At 45.0% G+C, this 27,663-nt stretch overlaps 1 protein-coding gene across 5 annotated transcripts in view; it reads right to left on the bottom strand.

The window, feature by feature from the left end:
- The window catches only part of LOC144823165 (lanosterol synthase-like), a 171,868-nt gene that overhangs the window by 81,005 nt on the left and 63,200 nt on the right, over positions 1-27,663 (bottom strand). For all 5 annotated transcript variants that reach the window (XM_078681444.1, XM_078681441.1, XM_078681442.1 and 2 more), the window contains exons 5-9: positions 21,973-22,094; positions 21,152-21,248; positions 19,390-19,525; positions 14,485-14,593; positions 13,261-13,379 (exon numbers count right to left, since the gene is read on the bottom strand). In XM_078681444.1, the coding sequence (XP_078537570.1) occupies positions 13,261-13,379; positions 14,485-14,593; positions 19,390-19,525; positions 21,152-21,248; positions 21,973-22,094 (583 nt within the window). The remainder of the gene's footprint in view (positions 1-13,260; positions 13,380-14,484; positions 14,594-19,389; positions 19,526-21,151; positions 21,249-21,972; positions 22,095-27,663) is intronic.

Below are 27,663 nucleotides of genomic sequence, written 5' to 3'. Positions count from 1 at the left end.
CTTATGACCAAACCAAAAAAGTAAAACGCTTGTATTTTTGATTTCTAAAAGTGGCAGAACCACTTTTCGCTTATAGTATTAGAATTAAGGACTTGATGTAGAGTCTGGCAAACAAGGTATTCCCTCATAAATGTAGGACTCTGTTTGCCACACCCTCCGTCCGATCCGAGTGGGGTGGACCATCAGTTTTCCAGAAGCAGAGCTCCCACTGCATCTGCCATTGGAAAACTTACTCTGATGGCCAGACGGAGTGAAGGGCCAGCAGAGTAAGGATACCAGACTGCAAGTTCTATATACAGCAAAAGATCGGATGTATTTTTCCTGTTTATTACTGCCATGTCATGGACAGAAACAACATAATGACCCTACCGTTTCATAAACAAACGCACAATTTGGGTCTTTTATGAAAAATAAAAACAGTTTTGTGGGCGGCCACCTAAAGGATGGCAGTTGTGCACAACTTTCAGTGCCTTCGTTTTTGGTCTTGGCGTGTGGGGACCAGCGGGGGCAAGCTCACACAGGACTCCAGGCCCCAGAAGCAACCGGTGGACCCAGAGCCCCTCCCCCTTGACACCGGGGGCATTTATTACAGCTCGCGCCTCCCGCTTCGTGGGAGACGCTTCGTTTTTGGTCTAGGCGTGTGGGGACCAGCAGGGGCAAGCTCACACAGGACTCCAGGCCCCAGAAGCAACCGGCAGACCCAGAGCCCCTCCCCCTTGACACCGGGGGTGATATAATCAGCAGGTCATTTCCGCCACGCGGGACGCGCGCGCAGTCGCCGGGCTAAGCCGTTTGTGGCAGTCGGAGGCCGAAGGAGGACGGGCCGGGCCACCCCCCTAACCTACACAATGGGTAAGCGAAAGCAGCTGAGTAATGGGGAACAGGAGGGTAAAAAGGCAAAGGTGCAGAGAAAGTCCGAATCCATTATCTCCTACTTAACGTTGGCAGTGGGGGTTTTAAGTAAGGAGATCGCAAATGCTGAGAAGAAACTGGGTCTTGATCTCCCCACCATAGTATGTGATGACTCTGACATTATGCCGGCTATGCCTGTGCCTAATGTTCCCCTGGAGCCGGTAGTTATGATTGCTCAGCCTATGCTCCATCCTACGCCTGTGGTTGAGACTATAAGTGGTTCAGCATTAAATAAGGTTATAGACTGTCCCAACGGAGGAAAAACATCAGCCCCCTTGTCACAAAATAACCCGGGGAAACGCAGACATCCAAAGAAGGTTATTAAACTAACAAAACCTGTACTTTTGACAAAAGGTGCTGACTCAAGTATCTCTGAACAATTGGCTTAACTAGTGGAAGATATGTTTAATACACGATTGGAGCCAGTGCTTGTTGGCAAAGCCAAGGACATTGTGGACTCTCTTCATATTTGTGTTGCTGGTCTGCTTAAAAAATGTGAATACATTGACCAATTTATTAAAGAGTTTAGAGGGCAGAAAGCTCTGGAGAGAGAGTCCCAGAAGGATCATATCGTTATCTCTAAGGCCACGAAGGGTCAACAAGGTAGCAACAAATCAACCCATGATAGTCTTATTGGTACTCAGATCACTGGGAGAACTGGGATAATTGGTAATATACAACATCCTGCAAATGGTAATTTACCGCGTAGAGAATCCCAACGGGTAGGAACTACTGATATAAGCAGTGATATGCCCGCTGGGACCACTTTTGGTAATAAAAGACTTATACACTCATGCGGTATTACCCTGGATCTTCCGCCAGAAGCTGAACACCTGTTGGCTGTACTCACAGGGGTTCCACCCCTAGAGGATGGCGCGGTTGAAACAACCCAAGACCTCCTTAGGAAGTCTAGAAACTGGTGCAACCAACTTAGTAGCGGTGGACCAGATATCTCTCCTAGTATCATCATGGCTAGACGGGTGGGCTGGGTTGGGCGCTGCATTAAAGGTATTGGGGGGGATTGTGTGGTAGTCAATTTCAATAGGAGCAATGTGGCTGATAGGTTGTTCTGGGATGCTTCAGCGATAGGAAACCCCGCAATTAGACCATTACCACTGGGTTATTTCTATCCCCCACGTATTGCACATATAAATTCTCATGCCATACAGCCATTATTGCGTCCCAAGGCAAGTACACTATGTAGCCCCAAATATATTCCTCATGGTAAACCCGTTCGGGGGTCCCCATCAAGAGAGGAGGGAATTGTCTCTGTTCTCCCACAACTTACTGGTAATTCCCTAGATCATCGAGAAACTGATATAACCTTGCTAAATCATTTTCCCCATTAGCAAATCTGGAGGACAATGATTGACTACATGTCCCAGCCTTATATTTGAATGATCAACCCATGGTACAACTAATGTAACTACAATTAAAATTATAAGCTGGAATGTGGCAGGTATTAGACAAAAGAGTAGTGCTGACATCTGGCTGGATTTTATAAAACAATACCACATCATTGGCCTCCAGGAAACGTGGGACACATCTAAGTCTTTTAGTATGGATGGCTTTATAAGTTTCATCGTCCCAGCAATTCCGGGACTTGGGGGTATATCAAAAGGAGGTTTAATGCTCCTTATCTCATTAAAATTGAAAGGTTCATTGAAAATGCTGGAGTTGGGCTCAAGTAATATTTTAATTGTTGAGGGGGTTATCCTAAATCTACCTAATATTTTATTAATTAACTTTTATAATGCCAGTGAGAACGAGATAATTAATCAACATTTAGGCTCCCTGAATGGCATATTAGCAGATTATAAGTCAAAACATAACACTTTATTCGATAGCATTATTATGGGAGATTTTAATATTCAACCATGTAAATGGGACTGTGTTTTAGATAATTACCAAGGGCCTCCAGGCATTGGGGTCCCACACTTTGAACACAATAGGCAAGGTGAGGCCCTGGAGGACCTCCTAGCTAGCAGTAATCTCTTTGAAGCATGTATTAGCGAGGGGGAGGAGAGGGTTACCACATTTCAAGGCAAAGACCCTGGAACTGTCATTGATTATATATTTTTAGCCTCTGGTGTCATAACTAGGGTCTTTTCCTATAAAGTGGTACCCTCCGTATTCAGCGACCATAACCCGGTTATTCTGGAGCTGGTCATGGGTGAAGCTATCGACCTAAGAGCTAGGGAGCATGTAGAGTTGAGCGATATAACCACAAAGGACCAGGGTAGAAGGTTAAAATGGGACAGGGTGGTCCCCGAAGCCTTCTGTGAGGATCTTTTTACTAAGGCTGAGGCAAACTTGGCCTCATGTTTAGATAGTACTCCCTCTAGTGGGGAAATTATTGATGCTTACGTCTGCATATGTGCCCAGATTGCAAATGATTTAAAGGATAAACGCAATGTAAGGCCTGCTCGGCTCCAAAGATGGTTTGATACTAGCTACACCAAAGCCCATGGTGCCCTCCTTCCAGCCCTGAAGAAGAGAGCTAGAGATAGGGACTCTGTCTGCAGGCTGAGGAAAATATATATGGCTATTACTACTCGTAAGCAAGAGATCAAAGATGAGGCGTGGAGCAGCGTGGCTTGGACGGCAATGGAGACGGTCGTCTAGGTCCGGCAGCTCCACATCCCTGAGGGGAAAACCACCAGCCAAACAAGAAAATACCGACAATCACGGAACAAAAGAAAGTGCACAAGGTGTAGGAAGGTCTTGCGCAACGAACCGAAGTGCAGGAAGAGCGGGAAGCGCAACAACGGCGGAGAAATTAGCCCACGAACACACCGGGCAGGCAACAACAGCGAGACGCAAGATGGCGGTGTGAGGCGAGGGGTGAAGGACAGCGGTGAACAAGGAGCGAGGTGAAGGAGCTCCATGTCGGAGACGCGACCGAGGCACCACCGAAGCTGCTCAGAGTGACCGGAGCAACCCCAAGCGCACCCGCAACTGGAGCGAGCGAGGCCAGCTGAACAAGAGCGAGAGCCACCCAAAGGACGACAACACAAAGAAGAAGCAAACTGCAGTGTGGAGGGAAGGAGCGGAGAGCAAGTGCCCCCTACCTTGCAAGCGGGATGTCCCCAAAAACGAAGCCCAGAGGGTCGACGCCAGGCAACCGGAAGTGAGTGGAGGCGAGGCGCCATTACCGGAAGTCTTCCCCGATCTAAAGCGGAAGGTGAGAGGTAGGCTGCCAAGCGACCCGGAAGCGGAAAGGGTGAAGCCAGACAACCGGAAGCAATAGCGACCAAGAAGAGAGGCGGTGAGACTGAGGGGGCGAATGTCAGAGAGCGCCAGCGGAACCCAACGAAGCTCGAGGGAGGCGTGAAGGGCGGCGGTAAGAGCACCGAAGGTGAGCGCTGGAGGCGGAGTGTCTAACGCGCCAGAAGCAGCGAGGTCATCACAGCGCCGAAGCCGAGGGCAGAACGAAGGACACTAAAAACAAGACAGACGGATCAGCCACACCAGACCAGAAGGGTGCACCGGAGGACACAAGAGCGAAGCACTGATACCAGCGGAGGCAACACCAAGAGAGGGGGGCTGCATAAAGGGCGGACTAAGGGAGAACCGCGCAACGCAGAAACAGCGCGCTATAGAGCCCCTAATATACAAACGCAAGCCGGGAGCGGGGGCAATACCAAGGAAGGGGGCTGCATAAAGGGCGGACTAAAGGTGATCCGCGCAACGCAGAAATAGCGCGATAAAGAGCCCCGCAACATGCCAAGCCGCAACTGAGGCGAAGCGGGAAACACAGCCTCGGAGAGACAACGGGCAGGGCCAGAGCCAGAAGCCAGAAGCGAGTACCCCAAGCCGGAGAAAGCCACATAACACGAGCAACACAGAGACAGAGACAGAGACAACATACAGCGCAGCTCACAAGCCCGCTGAGCAGCAGGGGGGATGCGAAATACCTAGCCCGTCAAGACAGAAGTGCCCTGACACCCCAGCATAACCCCCACAAGTGAAGCCGAAATAGCAAAAAGAGGCCAGCGAACCAGTGACCGTGCAAGCCACAACTAGGCAGCCAGCACGCTGGCCGGACCAAAAGCAAAAACGAGAACAAGACACATAAGGGAGCCAAGCAGATACAGACAAGCTATCCAACCCACTGCGGTAAAGGCACAAACAACGAGTACACCCAAGGTGGTGCAAGCAGGAGGGAGGCTGATCAACATCCTGTCAAGGAGGGGCATCCGAACAATGGCAGGCAGCGACGGGAAGCTGGCAGGTGACCAGCAGAAAAAACCCAAATTTGACAACCAGGGGTCCCCGACCAAAGGAAGAGGCGAGCCGGTTACGCTGGAAACGATCCTGCGGAAGGTAAACGAGGGCAATGAGGTGGGAAGAGAGACAAAACTCAAGCTGGAGAACATGCAACTGGAGATGGCGGCCATCAGAGCAGACCTGCACAAAACAAACACAAGAATAGAAGCTGCAGAAAGCCGAGTAAGCCTGGTAGAAGATGAAACGAGCAGGAACACCAAGGCGATAACAGAGCTGAGAACAGCAACGCAGGCTGTACAAAAACAGCTAGCGGAGAAGGACGACAGGGCCAGAAGGGGCAATATACGAATACTGGGAGTGCCAGAGGGAGCTGAAGATAAGGCAGGCTCTTGTTCCGCCATGCTGGAGGAGATGATCCCAAAACTCACAGGTATCACTTTCCAGAGAGGCTTTGAGGTACAAAAGGCCTACAGAATACCAGCAGGAAAACCAACCACAGGCAGAGGCCCAAGAGCGATAATTTGTAACCCGCTGAGACTTAATCAGACAGAGGCCATTTTTGCCTTCGCCAGGAAAAATCAGAATCTAACATGGGCTGGCAGCAAGATAGTACTGACCCAAGACTATTCGAAACCGACAGTGGAACTAAGGAAAGGCTTCCTGGCGCAAAGAGACACCCTGCGAAGAAGAGGAGCCACGTTCAGCTTTGTCAGCCCGACGAAATTCAAGGTGACAGACAAATGGAAGACGATGTTTTTTGAATGTCCGGAGGCCCTAAAACAATATCTTCAAGGTCCAGCAGTGGAAGACATGGAAGAGAACAAAAGCCCAGGGGCAGCAAAGAGAAGCGCGTCGCCGCTAAACGAACAATTAGAGTAAAGAGGCGAACAGTGAGGACCGACAAGATGCACAGAGCAGCGTATATACAGCAAATAGGATTGAAGGACAGGCCCAGGATGCAGATAGAGACTGAGCGAATGATGGGCTAAAAGACATAAAAGAGACCCGAACATGGAAGAACACAACTGCCAAAGATATAACCAACTCTACCTCAGGGATGATGCGGGCAGAGGAACTTTGTCGTCGCACACCCTTTTTGCAAGTAAGGGAGGGCGGGGGGTGGGAAGGCGAGAGTGGGGGAGGGGGGAGGGGGGGAAATGGGGCGGGGGAGGTTTTGTACATGGGCTTACTGACTATCTCTTCTTTCTCTGCATCTCTTGCATCTTTTATTTCTCGTTCACACCAGCACCAAGTAGGAGCACAAGGAAACAGGAACACATAAACAGGCACATGGCTAGAGAAGCAAATGATCCTAAGAGAAGCCCACCAGCACGGCGAACACAAACCAGCATTAATGACACATAACGGGCAGAGCAGCATAGGGTCAGATATCAAAATAGTCTCCCTAAATGTCAAAGGGCTAAATAGCCCTGTTAAAAGAAGGAAGGTGCTTGACCACCTAAGGAAACTTAAAAGCGACATCTATGTGCTACAAGAGACCAGACTAGAAGAGGCAGACATCTTGCGATTAAGAGCTAACTGGATAGGGGAGGTGGTGGGATCGCCGGCCCAGAACAAGAAGAATGGGGTAATAACACTAATCAGCAAGAGTTCGAACCTGTCTATCACTAGCTACCAAGCTGACACCCAGGGCAGAACACTAGTGACCAGCCTCAAGCGAGCAGGAGAGACCTACCACGTCGCAAACATTTACGGCCCTAACAGTGAAGACAAACAGTTTTGGGAGGGGATCAGTGCCCAGCTACACAACTTACCAATGGAAGATCTATTGATCGTTGCAGGGGATTTCAACCAAGTCCTAGATCCAGCTATAGACAAGCACCCCTGTAGACGCCACACAACCGCCAGCCCCAACATTCTCAGGAACCTATGCTCGAAACTGAGCCTGAAGGATCCGTGGCGTCTAAGCAACCCGGACGCCAGGGAATACACATTCTACTCCAACCCCCACAACTCCTACAGTCGGATAGACTACATACTGATGTCAGGAACACACACACACCTTATAGACCACACAGAGATAGGGCCCAGGACGATATCAGATCACGCACATATAAGCCTTTCACTATCAGGCAGACACAATGAGAAGCCAACACGTAGGTGGCGTTTTGATGACGACCTCCTCCACCACACAGGAGCGAAGGCAGAGATAGATACAGCAATCCGTGAATACCTGTCAATCAACGACACACCAGAGACGCCTAGAGAGGTACTATGGGATGCCCTTAAAGCAACAATACGGGGGGTAGTAATGACAATAAAAGGGAAAATGAACAAAGCAAGGAACAATAGGATCGCAGACCTAGAGAAAGAAATCAAAACACTAGAGAACAGCCACATAGCCAGCCTGGAAGACAATAACACACTCACAGAGCTAACCAAACGGAAGTATGAGCTCAACAGGATACTGAGCGAAAGAGCAGGGACCTGGATCAACAAATACAAGTCAATCAACCTCTGCACCGCCAACAACGCGGGGAAAAACCTAGCAACCTACCTGAAAGGGAAACAAAAACAGCACACAATTGGGGCAATCAAGGACAAACACAACAAAGCCCAGACTGCCAATAAGGACATCCTCGAGGTCTTCAGGGACTTCTATGAGGGTCTATACACAAAAGATGACACGCTAAAGGAAGATGGGGGCGAGGAACTGCTCAAAGGCATAGCTACACCCACACTAACAGACAGAGAACGAGACATCCTAGAGCTCACGGTCACAGAGGATGAGATAAAGAGGGCCACGGCCGGCCTCAAAGAGAATAAGGCGCCAGGGCCGGACGGATTCACAGCTGGGTTCTATAAACAACACCTGACAACACTCCAACCCACTCTGAAACAGGTATTCGAGGAGTGCGTCCTCAAAGGACGCATGACCCCATCAATGGCTGAGGCAAATATAATAGTCATACCAAAGGAAGGGAAAGACATGACAGAGGCGAAGAACTTCAGGCCGATCTCACTTATAAATGTAGACTGCAAGATATACGCGAAGATACTAGCCAATAGACTCAACGCCTACCTACCTAAACTCATACACAACTCCCAGGTAGGATACCTCAAAAACCGCATGTCCCATGACAACACCAGACTACTATGCCATATAATCAACCACTCGGCCCAGAGCAGCAAAGCGGCCGTCATGATAGCCCTAGACGCCGAAAAAGCGTTCGACAGAGTCTCATGGCCCTACCTGGATCACTGCATGGGGAAGTTCGGGCTAGGACCCAACTACAGGAGAATGGTGATGGCGCTCTACAACAGCCCCAAAGCGCGAGTGGTTGTGAACGGAGGCACCTCGAACATACTAAACTTAGGCAGAGGCACGCGACAGGGATGCCCTCTCTCACCCGGCCTCTTCCTACTAGCGATAGAACCGCTCCTAACAATGATACGAACTAACGAGGACATAGCGGGTGTGCCAATCGGAGGGGAAAACTTTAAACTGGCGGCGTACGCAGATGATGTGCTAATAATGACAGAGGACCCAGAGAGATCCATCAAGGCACTGACAGACACAATTGAGAGGTACGCCCAGGTTTCAGGGTACAAACTCAACAAGGACAAATCAGAATGCAAGCCCCTCAACATACACACAACAAAGACAGTACTCGGCACATCAGGTCTAGCGTGGCAAAATAAACCTATTAAGTACCTGGGTATCCTCTTCGAGAGGAATTTGAGCACGACACTAGAACATAATGAACAGGTTACAATCCAGAAAATCAAGGCCAAGGTAGACGGCTGGTCGCCCAAGTTCACAACATGGTGGGGGAGGGTGGAGACAATAAAAATGATGATCACACCAATGGTCAACTATATGCTAGCCATGCTACCCCTCACCAACACAGAGGACTTCCACAAAAAGATAGACAAGATACTGAACGATTTCCTATGGAAAGGGAAGAGGGCCAGAATAAGTATGCAAAAACTTAGATTATCAAAAGAACAGGGGGGGCTAAACATAACAAACTTCAAGCGATTCCACGAGGCGTGTCTAGCCAGACAGGGATTGCACTGGCTAGACCCAAGACAGGACTACACCCCGGCATGGCTAACATTAGAACAAGGGTTGCTGAACGGTATGAAACCCATCACCCTCCTCACGGCCACCAAACACCCGGCAATAAAAGATAACCCGATACTCAGAAACACAAAACGAGCTCTGCTTAAGATTGACAAACTGCTAAATACGAGCATCAAAAGGGGGCCTTTTGAATCAATCTGGCATAACTCATCCCTAAAATACAGGGGTAAGGTCCTAGACATGCGTGAGTGGTACAGCCAAGGCATATCCACAGCCAGCGACTTTAAGAAAAAGGGCGCCGACGTAACGTTCGACACCCTGAAAGGAGAGTACAACCTAGAGAGCGTAGAACTATACAACTTCCTGAAGATAAAGGTCGCAATAAGGAAGGCAAACCTCAACACCCAGACACCCTCGATAATACAGCTGGCTAACAGTCTGAACACACTGGGACACCAGGTAGCACACCTCTACAAGATCCTAAGCCCCAAACACACCAGACTCAATGACAAGGTCATGAACTTCTGGGGGGAGGCAGCAGGTCAAGCACTCAGTGAGGAAGCCAGAGCAGAGCTATGGAGGTCCACCAGCCGAAAAAAAGTAACGGCCACGCTGAACCAGACAAAATTCTGGCTGATACACAAGGCATACTGGACACCAGCCCGTTTAGCCACCGTAGGCATTAGAGACAACGACGTGTGCTGGAACTGTGATGAAGAAAGGGGAGACTTAGAACACCTTTTACTAAAATGCCCAAAAATCAAGGACTTCTGGGGGAAGATCAGAACACTTATCCACGAGATCACAGGCACAGACATACAAACAGACCTCACAGGCCTAGCGCTAGGGTTTATGTCCCAGGCGATCACTAAGACGGAGGACAGGGACCTCATAGATCTCATGCTGACAGCCGCAGTCAAAGTAGTCCTAACTAACTGGAAGGACACATCAAAGGCGGCTCCACAGGCGTGGCTCAACTGGGTCACGTTCCTGAGGGGGGCGGACAACATAACAGCAAAACACACACCGAAGACGCACAAACAGTCGACCATGTGGGGATCCCTAGATCGCTACCTGTCATCATCACACAAGCCGCCATGAATAACTGAGGTCACAGGCCGAAATAGGCTAGTGCCAACAGAACACCGAGCACATCTCCTACTCAACCTATAACCTATAACCTAGACTTCTCTCTACTGTCCCCCGGGGTGGCGCAGGGAACAAGCGGCCTGACAACAAACGCCAAGGAACACCAATGGGCACAATATGGACCACCAGACTATGAGACTTTTGGACTATGAGACCACGAACTGGCGAATGATCTCAAGAGTATGGAATGCCCCCCCCCCCCCCCACCCCCCCCCCCTCTCTCTCTTCTTTTCTCTCTTTTCTTCTTTCCACTCATGTATAAGCCTCTTCCATGTATGTAAAATTATATTTTTCTATATACAATAAAGAATTTCAGAAATAAAAAAAAAAAAAAAGATGAGGCGTGGAGCAACCTTTTATCAACGGATGTTCTATGGGACAGTAGTAAGTTTTGGGCAACTATCAACCACCCTTTTTTTCGGGGCTGGATAACTCAATTTTGGATTGTGTTATCCCAGATGAATATTGGCTCTCACATTTTAGTGAGATTTATGGTAATGTGGGCCCTGCACTGGTAGAAATTCCTACGGCGTTTAAGCAGACATCACCCCTTTAACATTTGAAGTGGATGAGGTACAAAGGGCAATAAAAGAAATGTCTAAAAATAAAGCCCCAGGACCGGACGGCGTCCAAGCGGACCTATATAGTACCTACCCTAATTTTTGGGCAAAGATCCTCACTAATGTTTACAATGCCTCTAGTGAAAAGGGGTTTCCGGCATCCTGGGCCCCCTCAATTATAATCCCGGTATTTAAAAAGGGGCAGAGAGGGGACCCCTCTTGCTATAGACCAATCTCTTTGATAGACTCTACTGTTAAAATCCTAGGCAGTGTCATTTTACACAAATTGAGAGATTGGCTAGACGACAGAGGGGGTCCTCTCCAATCTACAATATGGCTTCAGGAAGAAGAGAAGCACATTGGACCAATGCTTGAACTTGCATCTCCTGATAAACAAATATACATTGGCCAAAGAGGGGTCCCTTTATATGGGTTTTATGGACCTCTCTTCGGCCTTTGATCTGGTTAACCGGGAAAAACTTTGGATGATCTTGCTGAATCTAGGTATTGACCCCACCCTTGGTTAATTTTTTAGCTGTCCTACATCAGGGTCTTTTAGCGTCAGTCAGGGTTACACAGGATGGTAGATCCACCAGTCTCTTTAGTTCAATGCGAGGAGTCAGGCAGGGCTGTATCCTGGCCCCCGTCCTTTTTACTTTATATATTAATGCACTAGAGAAATCTTTAGAGGGGGCCTCTCTGGACGTACCGCGGGTAGGAGATTCGGTAATTCCGGTTCTTCTATACGCGGATGATGGCGTTTTATTGTCCCGCACTCCTTGGCCTCCAGAGGTTGTTGGATTCTTTTGGGGATTTTATGGGTTCTTTGGATCTGAAGGTCAATAGTAAAAAGTCACATGTTATGGTGGCTGGTAAACGTCCCAGGAGCCTAAAGTTACGTCCCTTTTTCTGTAACGGTGCTGAGGTAACCAAGGTCCCTGTTTTTACTTATCTTGGGGTACTTTTTGATGAAAAGGGTACCTGGGGTCCTCAACAGAACATAAAAAGTAACGCTGTACCTAGGTCTACAGCAGCACTGATGGGCTTTGCAAAGCGGTTGGGGGCTAGACCGATGGAGGCACTCTTGAATGTTTATAAAGCTAAATGCCTGGCTATAGCCACATATGGTGCCTCGGTATGGGGATACACATCCCACGAGAAGATCCAAGAGATGGAAAATAAATTCTTGAGATCTCTTTTGGCAGTACCCCAATCCACCCCTACATTCTCGCTGCACACGGAATTGGGACTGGGCTATGTTACAGATCAGCTGAAAGATGCCCCGCTGACATGTTGGCTAAAGACATGGTTGAACCAAGAAATTACATTGAATCACCAGATTATAGGTGACTGTCTTTCCCTGGATAGGGCTAGCAGGGTGCCCTGGTTAATGTATATTAAAGCAATGTTTACTAAACTAGAGCGTCCCGAGCTTTACACCTCACCGGCCTCTATTACCAAGGAGGACATAAGCTGGACTAAGAAAAACTTTTTAACCTTGATGACATTGGAACGTGAGGTGTTGGAGTTAAAGAAACCATGTGTTAAAGCTAACTATCTATTGTTAACTTCACCCTCACTTGAGCCATACTTAAAAATTGTCACTAGACCTTTCCATCGCCAGCTCTTAATTAGATTCCGATTCAACTTAATCCATTTGTCCCTTGGCGTTTTCCCCATCTGGTGTAACCCTGAAAACAGCAATCCCTGTAGTTGTGATAATTTTTCCAAACAAGACACAATGCATTTAATCATGTTCTGTGATTTCTACGCGGAGATTTGTAAAAAGTTTTTAATGCCAATTCTTAGAGAGGCGGGCTTCATACAAGTTAGGTCCGCTCTTACTTTTCTCCAGATGCTAAGCAGTACCCGAGTTATTTTTTCTGTTGCTAGCTTCCTGGTGGCTGCTGTACGGATTAATAGCAAAAGATAAATTGTATAGAATAACCCTGTCTGACTTTTACCTGATTTTTATCTCATTTTTACATGATTTCTTTGTATAATGTTCGTTACTATCGATTGATTGTATATACTGATATAAATGTGTTTTATATTGACTTTTATGATTTTAAGTAATCGAATAAAGTGTTTTGACTGACTGACTGATTCAGTGCCTTCAGAGCTGTCAACATGGCAGGGGCTCTTCTGAAGGCACAGAGATCACCACAGGGTTTAGAAGGCAATAGTCTGGCCAGGAATGACGCAGGTGCTGATTTCCACCAGCCTGATAGGCAGCGCGCTGCCCAGTTCGAGGTTCACATAGTTAACGACAAATTCAGGTGAAGGACAGATAAGGATGAAACGAATAGACGGTTTGATAAAAAGCCAGCACGGACATATACGGGTTAAAGATGATCTTACCGGGCCAATGCTGATGCACTTGGTGAACCGATCGTCTGCTTTAATGTGATCATAGAGCTCTTCCATTGCCCAACCACGCAGGCTGGAGCTGTGATGTGCTTCGTACACATTGAGCATTGCTGTAGAAAAGAACGGAGATCCACAATGAATCACTATATGCAAAGTCATTTCTGCTCAAATTACTCACCAAGTGTGAACACAGACACTGCTCTCAAACATCAGGTTCATTGGAGGAGAACACACCTACACTCTACAACTTACTAAAAGCCACTGTTCAGAGGCAAACAACTATGCGCCCTAATCCTAAACTACATTTTGTGGTATGTTTATTAGTACTACAGGAGTACTACGAACATACTACAAAAGGCAATTGACAAACCTACGAGCATAGATCTCTGCTTCCTACCCTCCCATCTTTTATATGCAGAAGAATCTGACATGAGAGCAGAGATCTCCTTGCTCCAACAGTTGAAGCAAGGAAATAAAATAACAAGGAAAGAGTATTGAAACAGATTAAATGGTTTCGACTTTTAAAATTAATATTCAAATGATAACTCTAAAAACATAATTAATAAGCAATGTTTAAAAAAACACTATGTTAATATTAAAATTATAATATATTGTAAAACTTGCTAAATAAGCATTAGTATTTCTACTAATTGTATACATTTTAATACATAATAAATATCTTTTCATGTATGTGGGAATTTTCAATTTAGGTAGAGAAAATATTTTCCAATTAAAAAATATATTTCTAATAATTTTAATACACATTTAAGTTAATGTGATATAATAACTGATCAATTGTACAGATAAAATAAATATGTACAATTATTTCTCATTAATATTTTATAATCAAATATATATTTTTTTTATTTGAATGAACTTTAATAGGTTTCCCTACACTTTCCATGGAAAGATCTCGACCAGGTGGCGGAGACATCTGCCTGGGTGAAAAGTTGATGGTAGTGACTTTACACTCGTAAATCGTGTTCTAGGAGCCTCTACCCATTGGTGAGACATGCAAGACTGCACCTTGGACTCGAAAATGGTGAATACCATAAACGTGTAAAGCTACGTTTAGATGCAGAGTAAATTTACACATGAATCTACCTATGTAAATTTATCTTTGTGAATAGGGCCCAATGTTTCAAGGCAGGTGGGAAACAGCAACCTACATTTGATCTATCCAACCCCGGGAGGGTACTATAAGCGCATTCTTACCATAGGCCACTGTCAGAAGCCGGCTGTGAGGTGTGTAGATATCACAAGCACTAACGTTGTTCCTCTGAGATGGCCAGTGTATGCTGGAATACTCCTCTATATATAGCTCCTACCAAAACACACACCATAATGTTTAGTTTGGCAACAGAAATTCTCTAAATTCAAGAAAAATCATCAAAAGCATATTTGCAACATATTATGTGATGGAAACACCAGTGACTGTGAATCTCAAGCCCAGGATACAGAACCCTGCATAAAACCCACAAGTGCTGGGCCACAAGCTAGGTCCTCTGTGACATTTGGGTCCTGTAAAAATGTTTGAGAGACTTGTAAGGCCCTTCTATGGAGTACATTCATTTTTTGACATGCTGTGCAATAACCAGCATGAGAAGTGGAGTCCTCCAAGAGTATTTATATAGATGTAACCCTCCTTGATTAGAGAAGTGAGATGGAAGTATGGATCTCCAATCTATAATGGTGTATATTAGTGTGACTGCAAACAAATGGCAAATAATAAGGCGTGTGTGCAAGTATTAGATGTTCTAACTGTATAAAGTGTATTTTATTGTTAAGCAGATAATTCAGCAAAGTAAGCAAAAGCTGACTTTGCAGTTCACTTCTTCAGCAAACAGTGCATAAACATTTAATTATACACAAATATATTTGATTTAATGCACATCATAAAGACAATCATAGTTATGAGTTGCCTATGAAGAAACTGAACCAACATCATTAAATAGTGTTTATTCGGCTGGAAATACAGCCACCTGTTTGCTCCAGAGAAACTCCACACAGAGATGGGATGTCATCAAGGCAAAAGACTCAAACGATAAAATGGTCTCCCAGATTCATAACGAATAGTTACTATGCACTAAGCAAACACAAGGAGATGATGGACGGAGAGCTGAAACTTCCCGACACTCACCCCTAGTCACAGATCTGGGATAAATCCACCATCGTTCTTTAGCTCACTTTGCCACCCCAGTTTGGACCCAGCCATATGCAAATCAGTCTTGACACTGTGCCTCATGGGAACAATCAAGCCGGAACTGACAGGTCAGTTCCTCCCTGGACTGGAAACAAGCATTCTGGGGCCGGTTTCGGGGTAACACCCCTCTGCAGCCAAGCTAACTTGAATCCAGTGGAAACGTGAGCAAGGGACTCACGTCTGGACATACCCTGCCAACTTAGGGCAAACAAAGCAAACGCAAGGAGATAATGGATGGAGTGCTGAAACTTTTCAGACACTCACCCCTAGTGACAGATCTGGGTTAAATCCATAATCGGTCCTAGGATGCTGGTTTCCGGTCCAGGGAAAATCTGGCTTGGCAGTTCGGGCTGGACTGTTTCCACAAGGAACAGGATTAAGACTGATTTGCATATGGCTGGGTCTGAACTGGGGTGGCAATGTGAGTTAAAGAACAATGATGGATTTAACCCAGATCGGTGACTGGGTGTGATGTAGTGTAGTTCCTATATTCCCAATTGGCTCTGCGCATTGGAATAATATATCCTATAGATAAGACGTAGGACTGAGGTCGACTAGGTCTCTATCGAATATACTAAACTTAATAGTGAGTGCCAGCTAGCTCAGAGGTTACTAGAAAATTTCTCGAGTTCACAAGAAGGGATTAGTTTCTGACAACCGCATAAACATGACAACTTTGTTTCCCAAGTCGCGGAAACAATAGATAAGTATTTCACTCAGTCAATCGTGCATGCTTCATTTCAACAGAGTTGTAGAGAAATAGAGAGACGGGCGTTTTCAATAAAAAGGTTTATTGAACAGTCTTCTTTCTCATACAAGAGAAGTGAACTGCTACGATTGTTAAGCAGACTGCAAAGTATAATGCGTACAGCGAGAATAGTATTATAAAATAATACTGTAAAAGCATTATATGGTTTCTAAGCCATATAAAATTACATACATAAATAACATTGGCTAAAATACTCAACTGGTGCTTCTAAATACGCCTACCCCAATGTACCTAACCTAAGTCTAGTACGCAGGAAGAAGTAAGTATTGTGTAGCATAGGTTTAGTTGTTTTTGCCGAAAATCTACCAAAGGTTTCTCTAGGTTCTAATAAGCTCCATACCTTGGTTTAGAATGAAGGAGGTCTGGTATCTCTGTCTCAGGACTATTTCCCAACACCCCGCAAGGGGAGCTTGGAAACACTGGAGCTGGATTCTCGGCGACAGAAAGGCAGCCTCTTGATCAGTGCGTCAGCTGGAGGGTCGGCTTCCTTCGGCACTTGCTGTAGCGAGCTGCGTCGGGCAAGTAGATAGTCGAACTGCTCCGAACCGCCATCGTTTGCCATAGCAAGTGAAGGTATATTTATACCTTGAAGGTGTTTAGGAATGCCATAGATTGACGCAAAGTCTGGCTTAATAACGTCAGGAAAGAACCCCTAGGGAATAGTTGTTCTTTGCAAAGTACATGAGTTCTAGGACAAATCAATATTCAAGCAAGGGGAAGTTCCCTAACTGCTTAAGCCAATTTTCCAAGAAATCGTTGTGACGTTTGGTACGGGTGGAAGTAGCCATGCCTGTATTTGGTCTGCATGGGCTATGTCTAAATAAGGCATTGACTTCTATGCCTATATAAGGGCAATGTGAATTGTGCCTATATAAGGGCATGAATCGGGAAAATTCATTCGGAGCTCTAAACGCCACACAACAGTGAGTGCCTGAAAAGTTTCACAAGGCTGTAGAGTAGAGAGTGCACAGTGGATGATATCACAGAATAAGATATTCACAGACAGAAGACAGGGAAGAGCTGAAGGGAGAGGCAGGATAGAACATGACAGACAGCAAGCAAGCAAGAAGGGAAAGAAAGAAGCCTAAGGACAATCTGGAACTTGCTAATCATCTGATTCTAAATGTAGTAGTAAGTGAGTAGTTGGAAGAACCTGACGCACAAACAAAAAGATTGCAACTTAATATTTGTGTAAGAAGAGACTGGCTTTTCATTTAATTTTTTTTCTTGCGTCAGTAAATGACTCGCAGCAGTGCAGATGTCACTGCTGTCATCAACTGGAAACTGGAAACAAACGCACCCACTTCATTGTGAGAAATAGATACGTTGTGTTTGTAAAATCGTACTAATATTCAATAATAAATGTAAAAAAACTGTATTAAGGAAAAAGTATGACATTAAAAAAATCACCCCAGCCTCATTTACATTAAAGCTGGGGGTCACGAAAGTTTGTTGTTCTCGAAATTTAGCCCCGTTTCTACACGTTTCGCACAGACTGTTTAATATAGCAACTGTAGTCTTCAAACGTTGAACCCAATACTTTTAATTTGAAAACAATCTTGTCCTTACATGCATCTAGAGGAACACAGCAACGTGTTTATCCATTCCTACGCGCGAGGAATGCCTGGCTCGTTTCTGTGGCCTTCAATAGTGATGCGGGGATTGGGAACATGTGGGCTCCATTCAAGAAATAAATATAAGCATCATTATTATGCCTTAGAAGTGTCCATGCGATCAAAACAAGCTCAGGTCATGAGATTGGATTTCTATTCTGATTAAGTGCTTATGAATTAAATATGTGGTTTAGATGGCAAAAGATGTGCACCCGGAAGAATAACTGAAATGTTGCATTGAGCAAGGGAATCAGGGCTGTGTAGTGGAAAGAGGCCTTCATTTATCTATGGGTTAAGACGCGCATTAAATGAACGGACTCAAACTAACTTGCTGGTGGTTTCTTTACAGTGGTACGCGGCCAATGTTTGTTTTTATTACTTGGACTACATTGTCCGATCTGTGATTCGATTGTACCACATTTATTAAAACTAAACGAGCATTTCAGATTAAAGAGAGTGTATTTATTTAACATGGAGGCCAACGTGAGAACGGAAGTAAATTATGATGAATTTGTGTTTTTTTGTTCAACAGAGCAGATGTGATGAGGCGTGAATATTATTATGATTAAATAAATCAAGTAATATTTTGAACCAGAATATGTGCGAGTGTTTGCTCTGGCTGGAGATCACTGAAACTCCTTCTATGGTGTAAACATCAGTAATAAGACCATGAATCCAGTGAGCCTTCGCCACTCTATAAGCTTCCACAGAGCACTCCAGAGCACCTGACTGAAAAACAGGTGAATATATCCTACATTCCACGGACTGGCCCGTGCTTGTTTGGTGTAAATACCAGCACCCACGTCCTATAAATGGGCAAATCAGGGCGATGCACCTGCGTGAGGTCTTGTGGGATGTATGAAGACCGGTGCCTTGCCCTGGGGGAGGTGTGGAGATCTGTGCATACTCATGTGAGAGGTTTGGGACTACCTGTGGACTGTGCAGCCTTCTCTCGTGGGAAGAGCGGTACCTAGTCGATACATGGACCCTGTGGGAGATTCTGTAGGAGGGGCGAGCCCAGTGAAACGTTTTGTGGGGGATGCTGCGCTACGTTTCAAGAGATGGAACCTCTGGGGTGGTTTCCTGGACAGGATGACATTGAATTGGTTGAGTCCTGGGCAAGAACCCATGGGAGTTCAGCAGGCCTATGTAAGGTGTTGTGGGTGATGTTGAGCGTAATTAGAAGTCCCAGAGGAGGTTTGGAACACTGTACAAGTCCCCATAGTTTCATGAGATCTTTTGCAAGATTCCAAAGCAGGAAGGGGCACTATCCAGATTAAGGCCCTTTGAAGGCTGCTGTGGCAGATACTAAACCAAGAGGATGGTATGTGGTGCTGTGCAACAATCTAAGGCAGGTGTGGGATCCTGTACATGTTCCATGTTGTTCCTGTGCAAAGTCCCTTCATCTGCAGCCATGTGTTGTGTCACACGAGAGGTTGAAAATATGTGCAGGGTGGCGCATAAAGAGGTGTGATGTGTAGAGGATTCCCTTGGAACTGGAAACACAATGGAAGATCACAGCAGAGACGACTCACCTGTCTCAAGCTGCGGATCAAGTCATCCTCCTCAGCAGCAAGTCGCACGGCATAACAGTAGCTCATTGGAAGGTACACTTGTCGACAGTGGCACCAGAGAGTAGATGGGTGAGCTGGCATCCAAGTAGGAAATAACCTGGAAAAATCAATTCTACAGTGAGAAGATAAATAGTAAGAAGTACAAAGTGGAAGAAGCCCAGAAACAAAGAAGTCATTCAAACCAGACAGTGACAGAGAGGTCATGAAGAAGCAGATCTTCAATGAAACTGGACTGCCATAAAGCACTGTGTCCAAAGAGATGGGTAACTTTGAGGAATAGATGCTGGGTAATGGCTCTAACTGTTGGTAGTAAATCCAAGCATCACGTCACCAATGATTATTGAAAACACAGCATCAATCACTTGCGTCTTCTACTATTTTTAAAGACCTAGTGTAACCATTTAATTGAAAGTGAAAATTGTTGGGGTAAATGGATGGAGATCAAAAGTAAGAATTACCAGGTTAGATAACAGACAAAGAGCCCTTTTTTCCATTTCAACCTGTTGACTAAAATATTAACATTCTTTGCTGAAGAAACTCTTGCAGTGTAGTTTGGGCGCTAATTCGAGGCTTGATTATGCCAATGTTCATTATGCTGGGCTCCCTGGTATCAAAGCAGCAGCAATGCAAAAAATTGAAAATGTGGTTCACAACCTAATTATTTTCATTGTGCTAGTGGCAACTGGTAGGCAACTTATTGAAATCCACGCACTGGCTACTGGTACAGCAGAGTATTTTAAAAGACTTTAAAAACTGGGCCATAAATACCTGTCACACAAAACTATGCAATGTTTTCCTGCAAAGGAATTTCTTTAGCTAACCGCCTAAGCCGGTTAGAAAAGGAGAGAGGAGATGCTAGCTAGCGCACCCCAAATTGTGGAATATTCTCCTAGACCATACTAGAATGGACAACACAGAAATAGTTTCACAATTTTCCAAAAGTATAGCTCTTCTAAATCAGGTATGATTTTAGATGGTCTACTAGCTAATGTTTTAATTACTTGGAGATTTTTTAATTTTTTAATATGGGTGCACTTTATTGAAAATACATGTTGGTTAGATAAATTAAGTCAAAGCAAACTACATAATTATGCCCCTGTTCTATCTATTGCTATTTGCTGAAATTTAACCTATTAATATTAGATGTGCTATTTTCACTCCAATAATGTAAATGTAAATGTACAGGAATGTACAGGAATTTATATAGCGCAAATCACCAAGCGGTTTCTAAGCGCTTGCTTAGGGAACCCGTCCTGGTATTCCCCGGTGAGATAACCCCGGCAGGGTATCCGCAAGGTGAAAGCCAGGCATCCCGCCGCGAGGGGCCGTTGTGGAGATTAAGCAAGCTATTGCCCAGAGTCGCAGAGTGTGAACCCGTGAATCGAGTAGGCACCGGAGCGAGAATTGTCGAGTCCATGGACATTTTAGGACTCAAGACCCCGCCGAGCCGGGAATTGAACCCTGGTCCCGGACTGACCTCTGCTTCCAGGTCTGCCTCCTCTAACCAGTGAGCCACACTTCTCCACTCCATAATGTTTGTGTTGATTTATTGCCCTTGTTTGAATCGCACAGTATTTATTTCCCCATGTGTTTTTTTTTTAATTTAGGAACTATTTTGTAATAACATTGTTTTATACTGCATTTGTTTTTATGTCATCTACTGCAATCACATTGCACCAATTAGGTTTGTCATGAGGGACCATAATCATTGAAGTCAACATACCACATCTCAGGGAAGAGGGTGTTCATCCCTTCCCAGCTGTAAACGTTCAGAATGGCAAGCCAAAACTTCCCCCAAGATGGGATGCCAACAGCGCCGCCTGACCAGGAGAGAACAGAACCAAACAGTGTTCAGGGAACAAAGCTCTTCAAGCATCAAGGTAAACATATTAGATCTAAAACTTTTTGAAATGTTAAGTCCCTTGCACAGTTAATGGGCTGGTCGTTTTGGGGCACAGTGTCACAGTAAAATGTAAGCTGAGATGTTCTGAACCCAATACAAACTGGCCACTGCTGGTCTTGACACAGACAGACATTAGTTCATGTAAAGAGTCTCAATCCCTTCACAGACAGTAGCTCACTTGCAGGGAGATCCTGTTCCAAGACTAACAGTCATCTGCTTGTTAAGAGAGGCATAATTGTATGCTGCTACATTTAAAATGGACACCTCTACTGCACACTATCCATCCCATAGGCTGCTTCAATGAGTGGGGCACACCTCTGGAAACACGTGGTGCCAATCTGCATTAGCAACTCTCTCACAAGAAACCCAATAAACAATATGAAAGACCATCCTGAAATTGTGTTGGCACGCCTTTGTTGTAGGGTGGGTGGGAGGCAATCTGTTTTAACCATCCTCAGCCTTTGAACAGCTATTATGACACCGTTGTTGTATTTTAACAGGCAGCTTTAAAGAGCACAAGGGGCTTGCGCTGACAGACAAGTGCATATTCACTGTCGGGAGGCAGTCCTGGCTCACACCAACCAACCACTAGGCATGTTCTCGGTGTATGGCAATACTCAGCAGTTGCCCCCACTGCTCACCTTTGCTGTGAAGGTTGTTCCTTGCTCGCACCAAGTCAGGATCATCCGGCCCAATCCCTAGTATCCTCATGCTGGTGTAATTCAAGGCTGTGCCAAATACAGTTGACTTGTCCTCTATGTGTCTATTGGAGAAAAATGCAACAAAAGCATTAACTTTTTTAAAGTTTTCTAAAAGGAAAGACTAGGAGAGGTAGGCGCCTTCTTCTCAATAAAGGAGTGGCCACTTCATAAGACACCAACAAGAGGGTTGCTCCCCACAAGGACTTTGGTAACGATTACATTGCGCATTAACTCCAAGTGAATGGACTCACCTAACTACCTGTAGCTAGGTAATCAGAAAGCTAGATGCAAAAGCTGTATCAGGAAACCAAGAGAGTTTATTTCTCTGCAAGATTCACCAAAATATTCCACATGCTAGGCTCCCATGTGCAGCCTGACATGCAACAAGGCACTAGGGGTAATGCTAAATTATTGGTAAAATGTAAGCATTTAGACATTTTGGGATTATTTTATCCCATATGCATAATAGTACAGTATCTAATATCCTAGAACGTGCCCAACCAATTTCACTCTCAATGAAGATCCAAGTTCACTAGACAAACTAACTTCATTACAGTGCACACATTATTATCATAACTTCTCACTAACTGTGGCTCTAAAGATAAATTTTTAGTAAGCCAATATCAGTTACATGATAGATATTTATCAGGAGACGGAGGCCCCGCCGCTTAGAACACTGTGGTCCCCCGTTAAGCTCAGCCTAAGCATCAGTGCCGGTCTTATCCTGGTTTGTCACCAGTCAAGCCCAGCAAGCAACCTCAGCAACTCCAGGGGAAGCGTGAATCGTGCGCGGCTGCATGCGGCTGTGTACGGCCAGCAAAAGAAAGAGAACGGACAGCCTAGCCCGAACTTAGTATTACGAGAACAGTCTAGTAAGAGACCACCTGCCAATAACAGCCCAACCTCGCAAGACTGGAGCTCGCTCTCCAGGACTCTAAATGTCAAAACCAAAAAGCAATGACAAAGTAAAGCCAAAGTCGGGGACACGCTTAACGTCTTCAACCTGTGCTCCTGGAACATCAACGGCCCAGGAGACAAGCTAACGGACTCGGAATTAAACATCAATTTGAAAAGATTTGACAACATCACACTGCAAGAAACCTGGTCTGATACACCACCTGCATTGTCGGGCTTTAGCCTGAACTTTCTGCCGCCTACACAGAGCTCATTGTTTGGCCACAAGAAGGAAGGCCTTGCCACATTCAGCTCACTAAAGACCATTGGTGCAGTAGTGCCCTTGGCTTACAAGCTAGCCCATGCGAACGCAATGCAAGCACTGCGACTGACATCTCGTGAGCAGATTAAAAAAGAGGATACAGTTCTAATAAACCTCTATCTACACCCCGGGAAAAAACCAAGGGAGCACAGCAGCTGAAGAAGAACTTATAAAATTACTAAAAACCGAGAAAACCAACAGCTTGATCATCAGCAGGGACTTTAACTTAAATATGCTTGGCAATTCAGCCTTAGATACTACTGAAGATGAGGATCCCTTTGTTTGGGAGCCAAGCTACCAAGACAACACCTCGGGAGGCACAATCTCGAAAACAGCCAGGAGACTCCTGGTAACACTAGAAGAGCTGGGCCTCCGAGCACTCAACGGTAGATTCTCAGGGGATTGCCCCCAAGCAGCTACATTCCATAGCACTAAGGCTAGCTCTACAATTGACTTTACATTTCTCTCTTGCAGCCTGTATCAAAGGGCAAGAGATTTCCATATTGGCTCAATGGACTACAGCGACCACCTCCCGCAGGAGACCATCATCGAGGCTCCCACAATATTAAACCCTTCCACCGCCAACACACTAGGCTCAGAATATTCAACAAATGAAATGCGGATAAAGTGCAAAACTAATAACTCACAAAGTCTCCTATCCTAAGCGAAACAAGTATTGGGAGAGGCACAAATAGCAACTACAGACCTAATTGAGAGTTGGAAGCTGTTTATAAAAACATTACGAGACAATTCCGGAACAAAAAAAAAATGTAAGGACTGAAGGAATGGCCAAAGTCTCGAAACACAAAAACCACCAACATTTTAGAAATAACACCCAGCTAAAAAAGTTAAAGACCTTGATTAACCATACTCTCTGAAGAGAAAAGGACAGATCCCGCTGCACGCCAAGTGCTGAGACAGTTAAAAGATACTCGCAGGAAACTGATCTGGCAACTCAAAAAAGAAACTGACGAGGCATACTGGGGAAAACTCCTATATGACGCCAAAACGAATAACAGCTCGCAGTTTTGGCAAAAGATCAGTGAGCGAAGTCAGGGGATTGAATCCTATGCCACTGAAGAGGCATGGACAACTTTCCTTGGCACACATCTGAATGAAGCCCGTGAACCTTGGAAAGGGTCACACAATCACAAAAAAATCTCTGAAGCGTGAACATCTCAACATAAAGAAGCTCTTGTACAAAATCAGGAATTCCTAATTACGAATGCACAGATATGTAAGAGAATCTGAAAAGGGAGATGCACCAGGTCCAAATGGTATTCCCCCAATCGTGTTCAAAGAAGAGCCGGAATACTGGGCTGTCGTCTTCAAACCAATGTTTGAAAAAATCCTGCAGTCCTCAACAATTCCACAATCCTGGAGGCGAGCAATTATCTACCCAATTTTCAAGAAAGGAGATGGGAATGACCCAAGAAGCTATCGTCTTATAGCCCTACTTGATAATGAGCCGAAATACTACGCGGGCCTCTTACTCCAGGAGCTAACATCTTGGGTGGAAGACACAACAGCAATTGCAACAGCAATTCCATACAATCAAACCGGCTTCCACAAAAACATGGGGGTGACCACTAACATACCTTTTGATTGACTCTGCACTTGCAGCAAAACAACCTTTATACCTGTGCTATATTGATTATAGCTCTGCTTTTGACCACGCCAATAGAAATATGGTGTGGCAAAAAATTAAAGAATATTAAAATTCCCCCGCTGCTGTTAAACCAATTAATTCTCTTGCACAGTAATACCTGGGTCCAGGTTAAACTGGGCGCAGGGGAAATTTTATCCAGGAAGATCCCTACAAGCACAGGGGTAAAACAAGGATGCGTGCTCGCACCAACATTATTTAATCTTTTTATGGCTGAACTGTCAATCTTGCTGAACAACAGTAATTCCCATGCACCCAAGTTAGGGGGCACCCAGCTGTCCAATTTATTCTACGTGGATGATCTGGTGCTGATCAGCCAGACTCCGATAGGCCTACAGTGACTGTTGGACATCACATCGCAATATTCTAAAACAAACAAACTCAGAATCCATGAAGAAAAAACTAAAGTCATGTGCATCACTAATCGTAAAACGAAAACAACAAACAACTGGTTCTAGGACTTAAGGAAGCTGGAGGACGCAAGTAAATACAGATACTTGGGGGTCATTCTAGACTCCAAGGGCAGCTTTATGCCACAATGCGAGGAAATAAAAAAGAGAGGATTAATGACTGCAGTATCTTTAAGAAACCTAAAAAATAAGATCACTGGACCAAGTCTCCTCCCTCTAATAAAGGTGATTCAGGTAAAACTGATTCCATCTATCACCTACGGAAGCGAAGCGATGAGAGGAAGGGACGCTGAAACGGTAGATGGTACGGTAGCAAGAGCTCTGCGCATGATATTTGGCTTGCTGAGGTACACATCACCCGCGCAGATTAGGCTCGAATTTGGGCTCGCAAAGTTAGAGCTGGCACATAAAGGAATATATTTATAAAGCTGGTACAAAATAAGCAGGGGAGAAGCAAAAACACTCAATGCTCTCCTGTGGAAGGAACTGTTAACCAAAGAAAACTGCCCAGCAAGGCTTCACCTGGAGGACGCAATAAAACACCTGGGGGTTGCATCAACTATGGGATCTCGGAGGGCCCTTGGCGGGCTTCAAAAAAGCAATAAATATATCGTCAAAAAAGACTCTCTCTTACAGGACAAAGCCTCACTGGCAGAGCGAGCACATGGCTGGCTAACCATACATACAATCTTACACCAAACTCAGGCCCCAAACATCTCTTCAGACCAGCTTCACCAAAAAGACAAAAGAGAAGCAAAGTGCCGTCTTTGTGGCAACGGCGAAGAAAATATTATACACCTCATCACCATCTGCAAGGATCTGCTACAATATCGCCGGAACCTCTTGAGACCACTATTCAACAAAAAATGGATAAGTTCATGCAGGCAAGCAGTCCTGGCATTCTTCTCCGGTGATGAAGTCCAACTGAGCTGACGACTGGTAATATACCTTGAAGTCGTAGATGCCCATTTTAACAATGCGAAAGAAGAAACCGAATAAGCCAAACCGGTTTGGCTGTAGAGCAGAAGCCAGCGCCACAATCCGCATGAAGAAAGCACGGTACTCACATCAGCAAAGAAGCAAGAAGAACAGTGATGAACCCAGCGCAACACTTGGACCCTTAGAGCCAAAATAGTCGGATGACAACGGGTTCCCAGCTGGCATCTTGGTGTCCATTGAGTTTTACTGCAACAAAGCACAAGCCTACGTGGAGGATAATTATTTGTTGCCCGGGCAGATTATGGACTGCTATAACTAACTGAATTTGAAGGGGAATGTAAGTTAGCCCAACCATGCAAAGTTTTCAATGGTATGATAGAAGTGAGCCAGATTTTGGGCCCATCTTACATTCTGCCTGTATCTTAATAGTTTTAGCTTCAGCACCTTTTAATCGCAATTTTTACTTACACCCTACCACAGTATTATCGTAATTTGTTATGGCTGTTTTAGATACACAAAACTGTTTTTATTGATGATGGTTTGTAATGGTTTTAATTAACTGTACAATAAAGTATGACCTATTACCTACCATAGATGTTTATCAAGTCGACTCCATGGCACACAGTCTCTTCAGATCATTGCAAGAGGAGCATGCACTGTATCTGTGACAGTAATAAATGAGGAGGAACTGGCCAATAGAAGCTAAAAAAGGCCCTAGACAATGTGAACTGGTCCTATCAATCGAGAATTAAGGAATTTATCTTACATAATTAGGATTTCTTCATTGGCCACAAATCTTTGAAAATGATGATCTGCCTTGCTGGTTTCAGAGAATGTGCGAATCAAGCTACGGACTTCAGAGAGAGGTGTTTCTTCTGTCCTTTTTTGAAAGTGCACTAATCCATTAGTATACATAAGCAGTCATGTCTCTAAAGCTGAATGATATGATTTGGAGGTACAACAGGCAAATTACCACGCTATACTGACTTCCCTTCAGAACTCATTAATTAATAGTTTGCAGAACTTTCAATAATACCACTCCATATTGCTGCAGCAGACAACAAATGCAGCAAATCATTCCCTCTGATTATCCTGAAAAGATTCAGGAGTTTCTACAAGCTTCAATCAACATTAATTGCCATTTGCAGAAGCTATCTAGACTTAAACAAAGTTCTGGTGACTTCTTTTAAAAAGTATAAGAAACAAGCATTTGCAATGCAATAGGTCTCGTATTTGCGAGATTTTGAGAGCTACTGGCATTCTAAATGACAATGCCTTCAATTTATGTGTTTTGACAACCTGCAAGCGGTGCATAAAACACGCCCTTTCTACTTGTAGTCCTTGTTGACTTAACCCCTTCCACGCTGATGACGAGCTGGGCTATGTGTGATGGAAGCTTG

This window comes from Lissotriton helveticus, chromosome 3_1 (assembly GCF_964261635.1).
Source record: "Lissotriton helveticus chromosome 3_1, aLisHel1.1, whole genome shotgun sequence".
Taxonomy (NCBI): Eukaryota; Metazoa; Chordata; class Amphibia; order Caudata; family Salamandridae; genus Lissotriton; species Lissotriton helveticus.
This window is presented reverse-complemented; position numbering and strand designations above follow the sequence as displayed.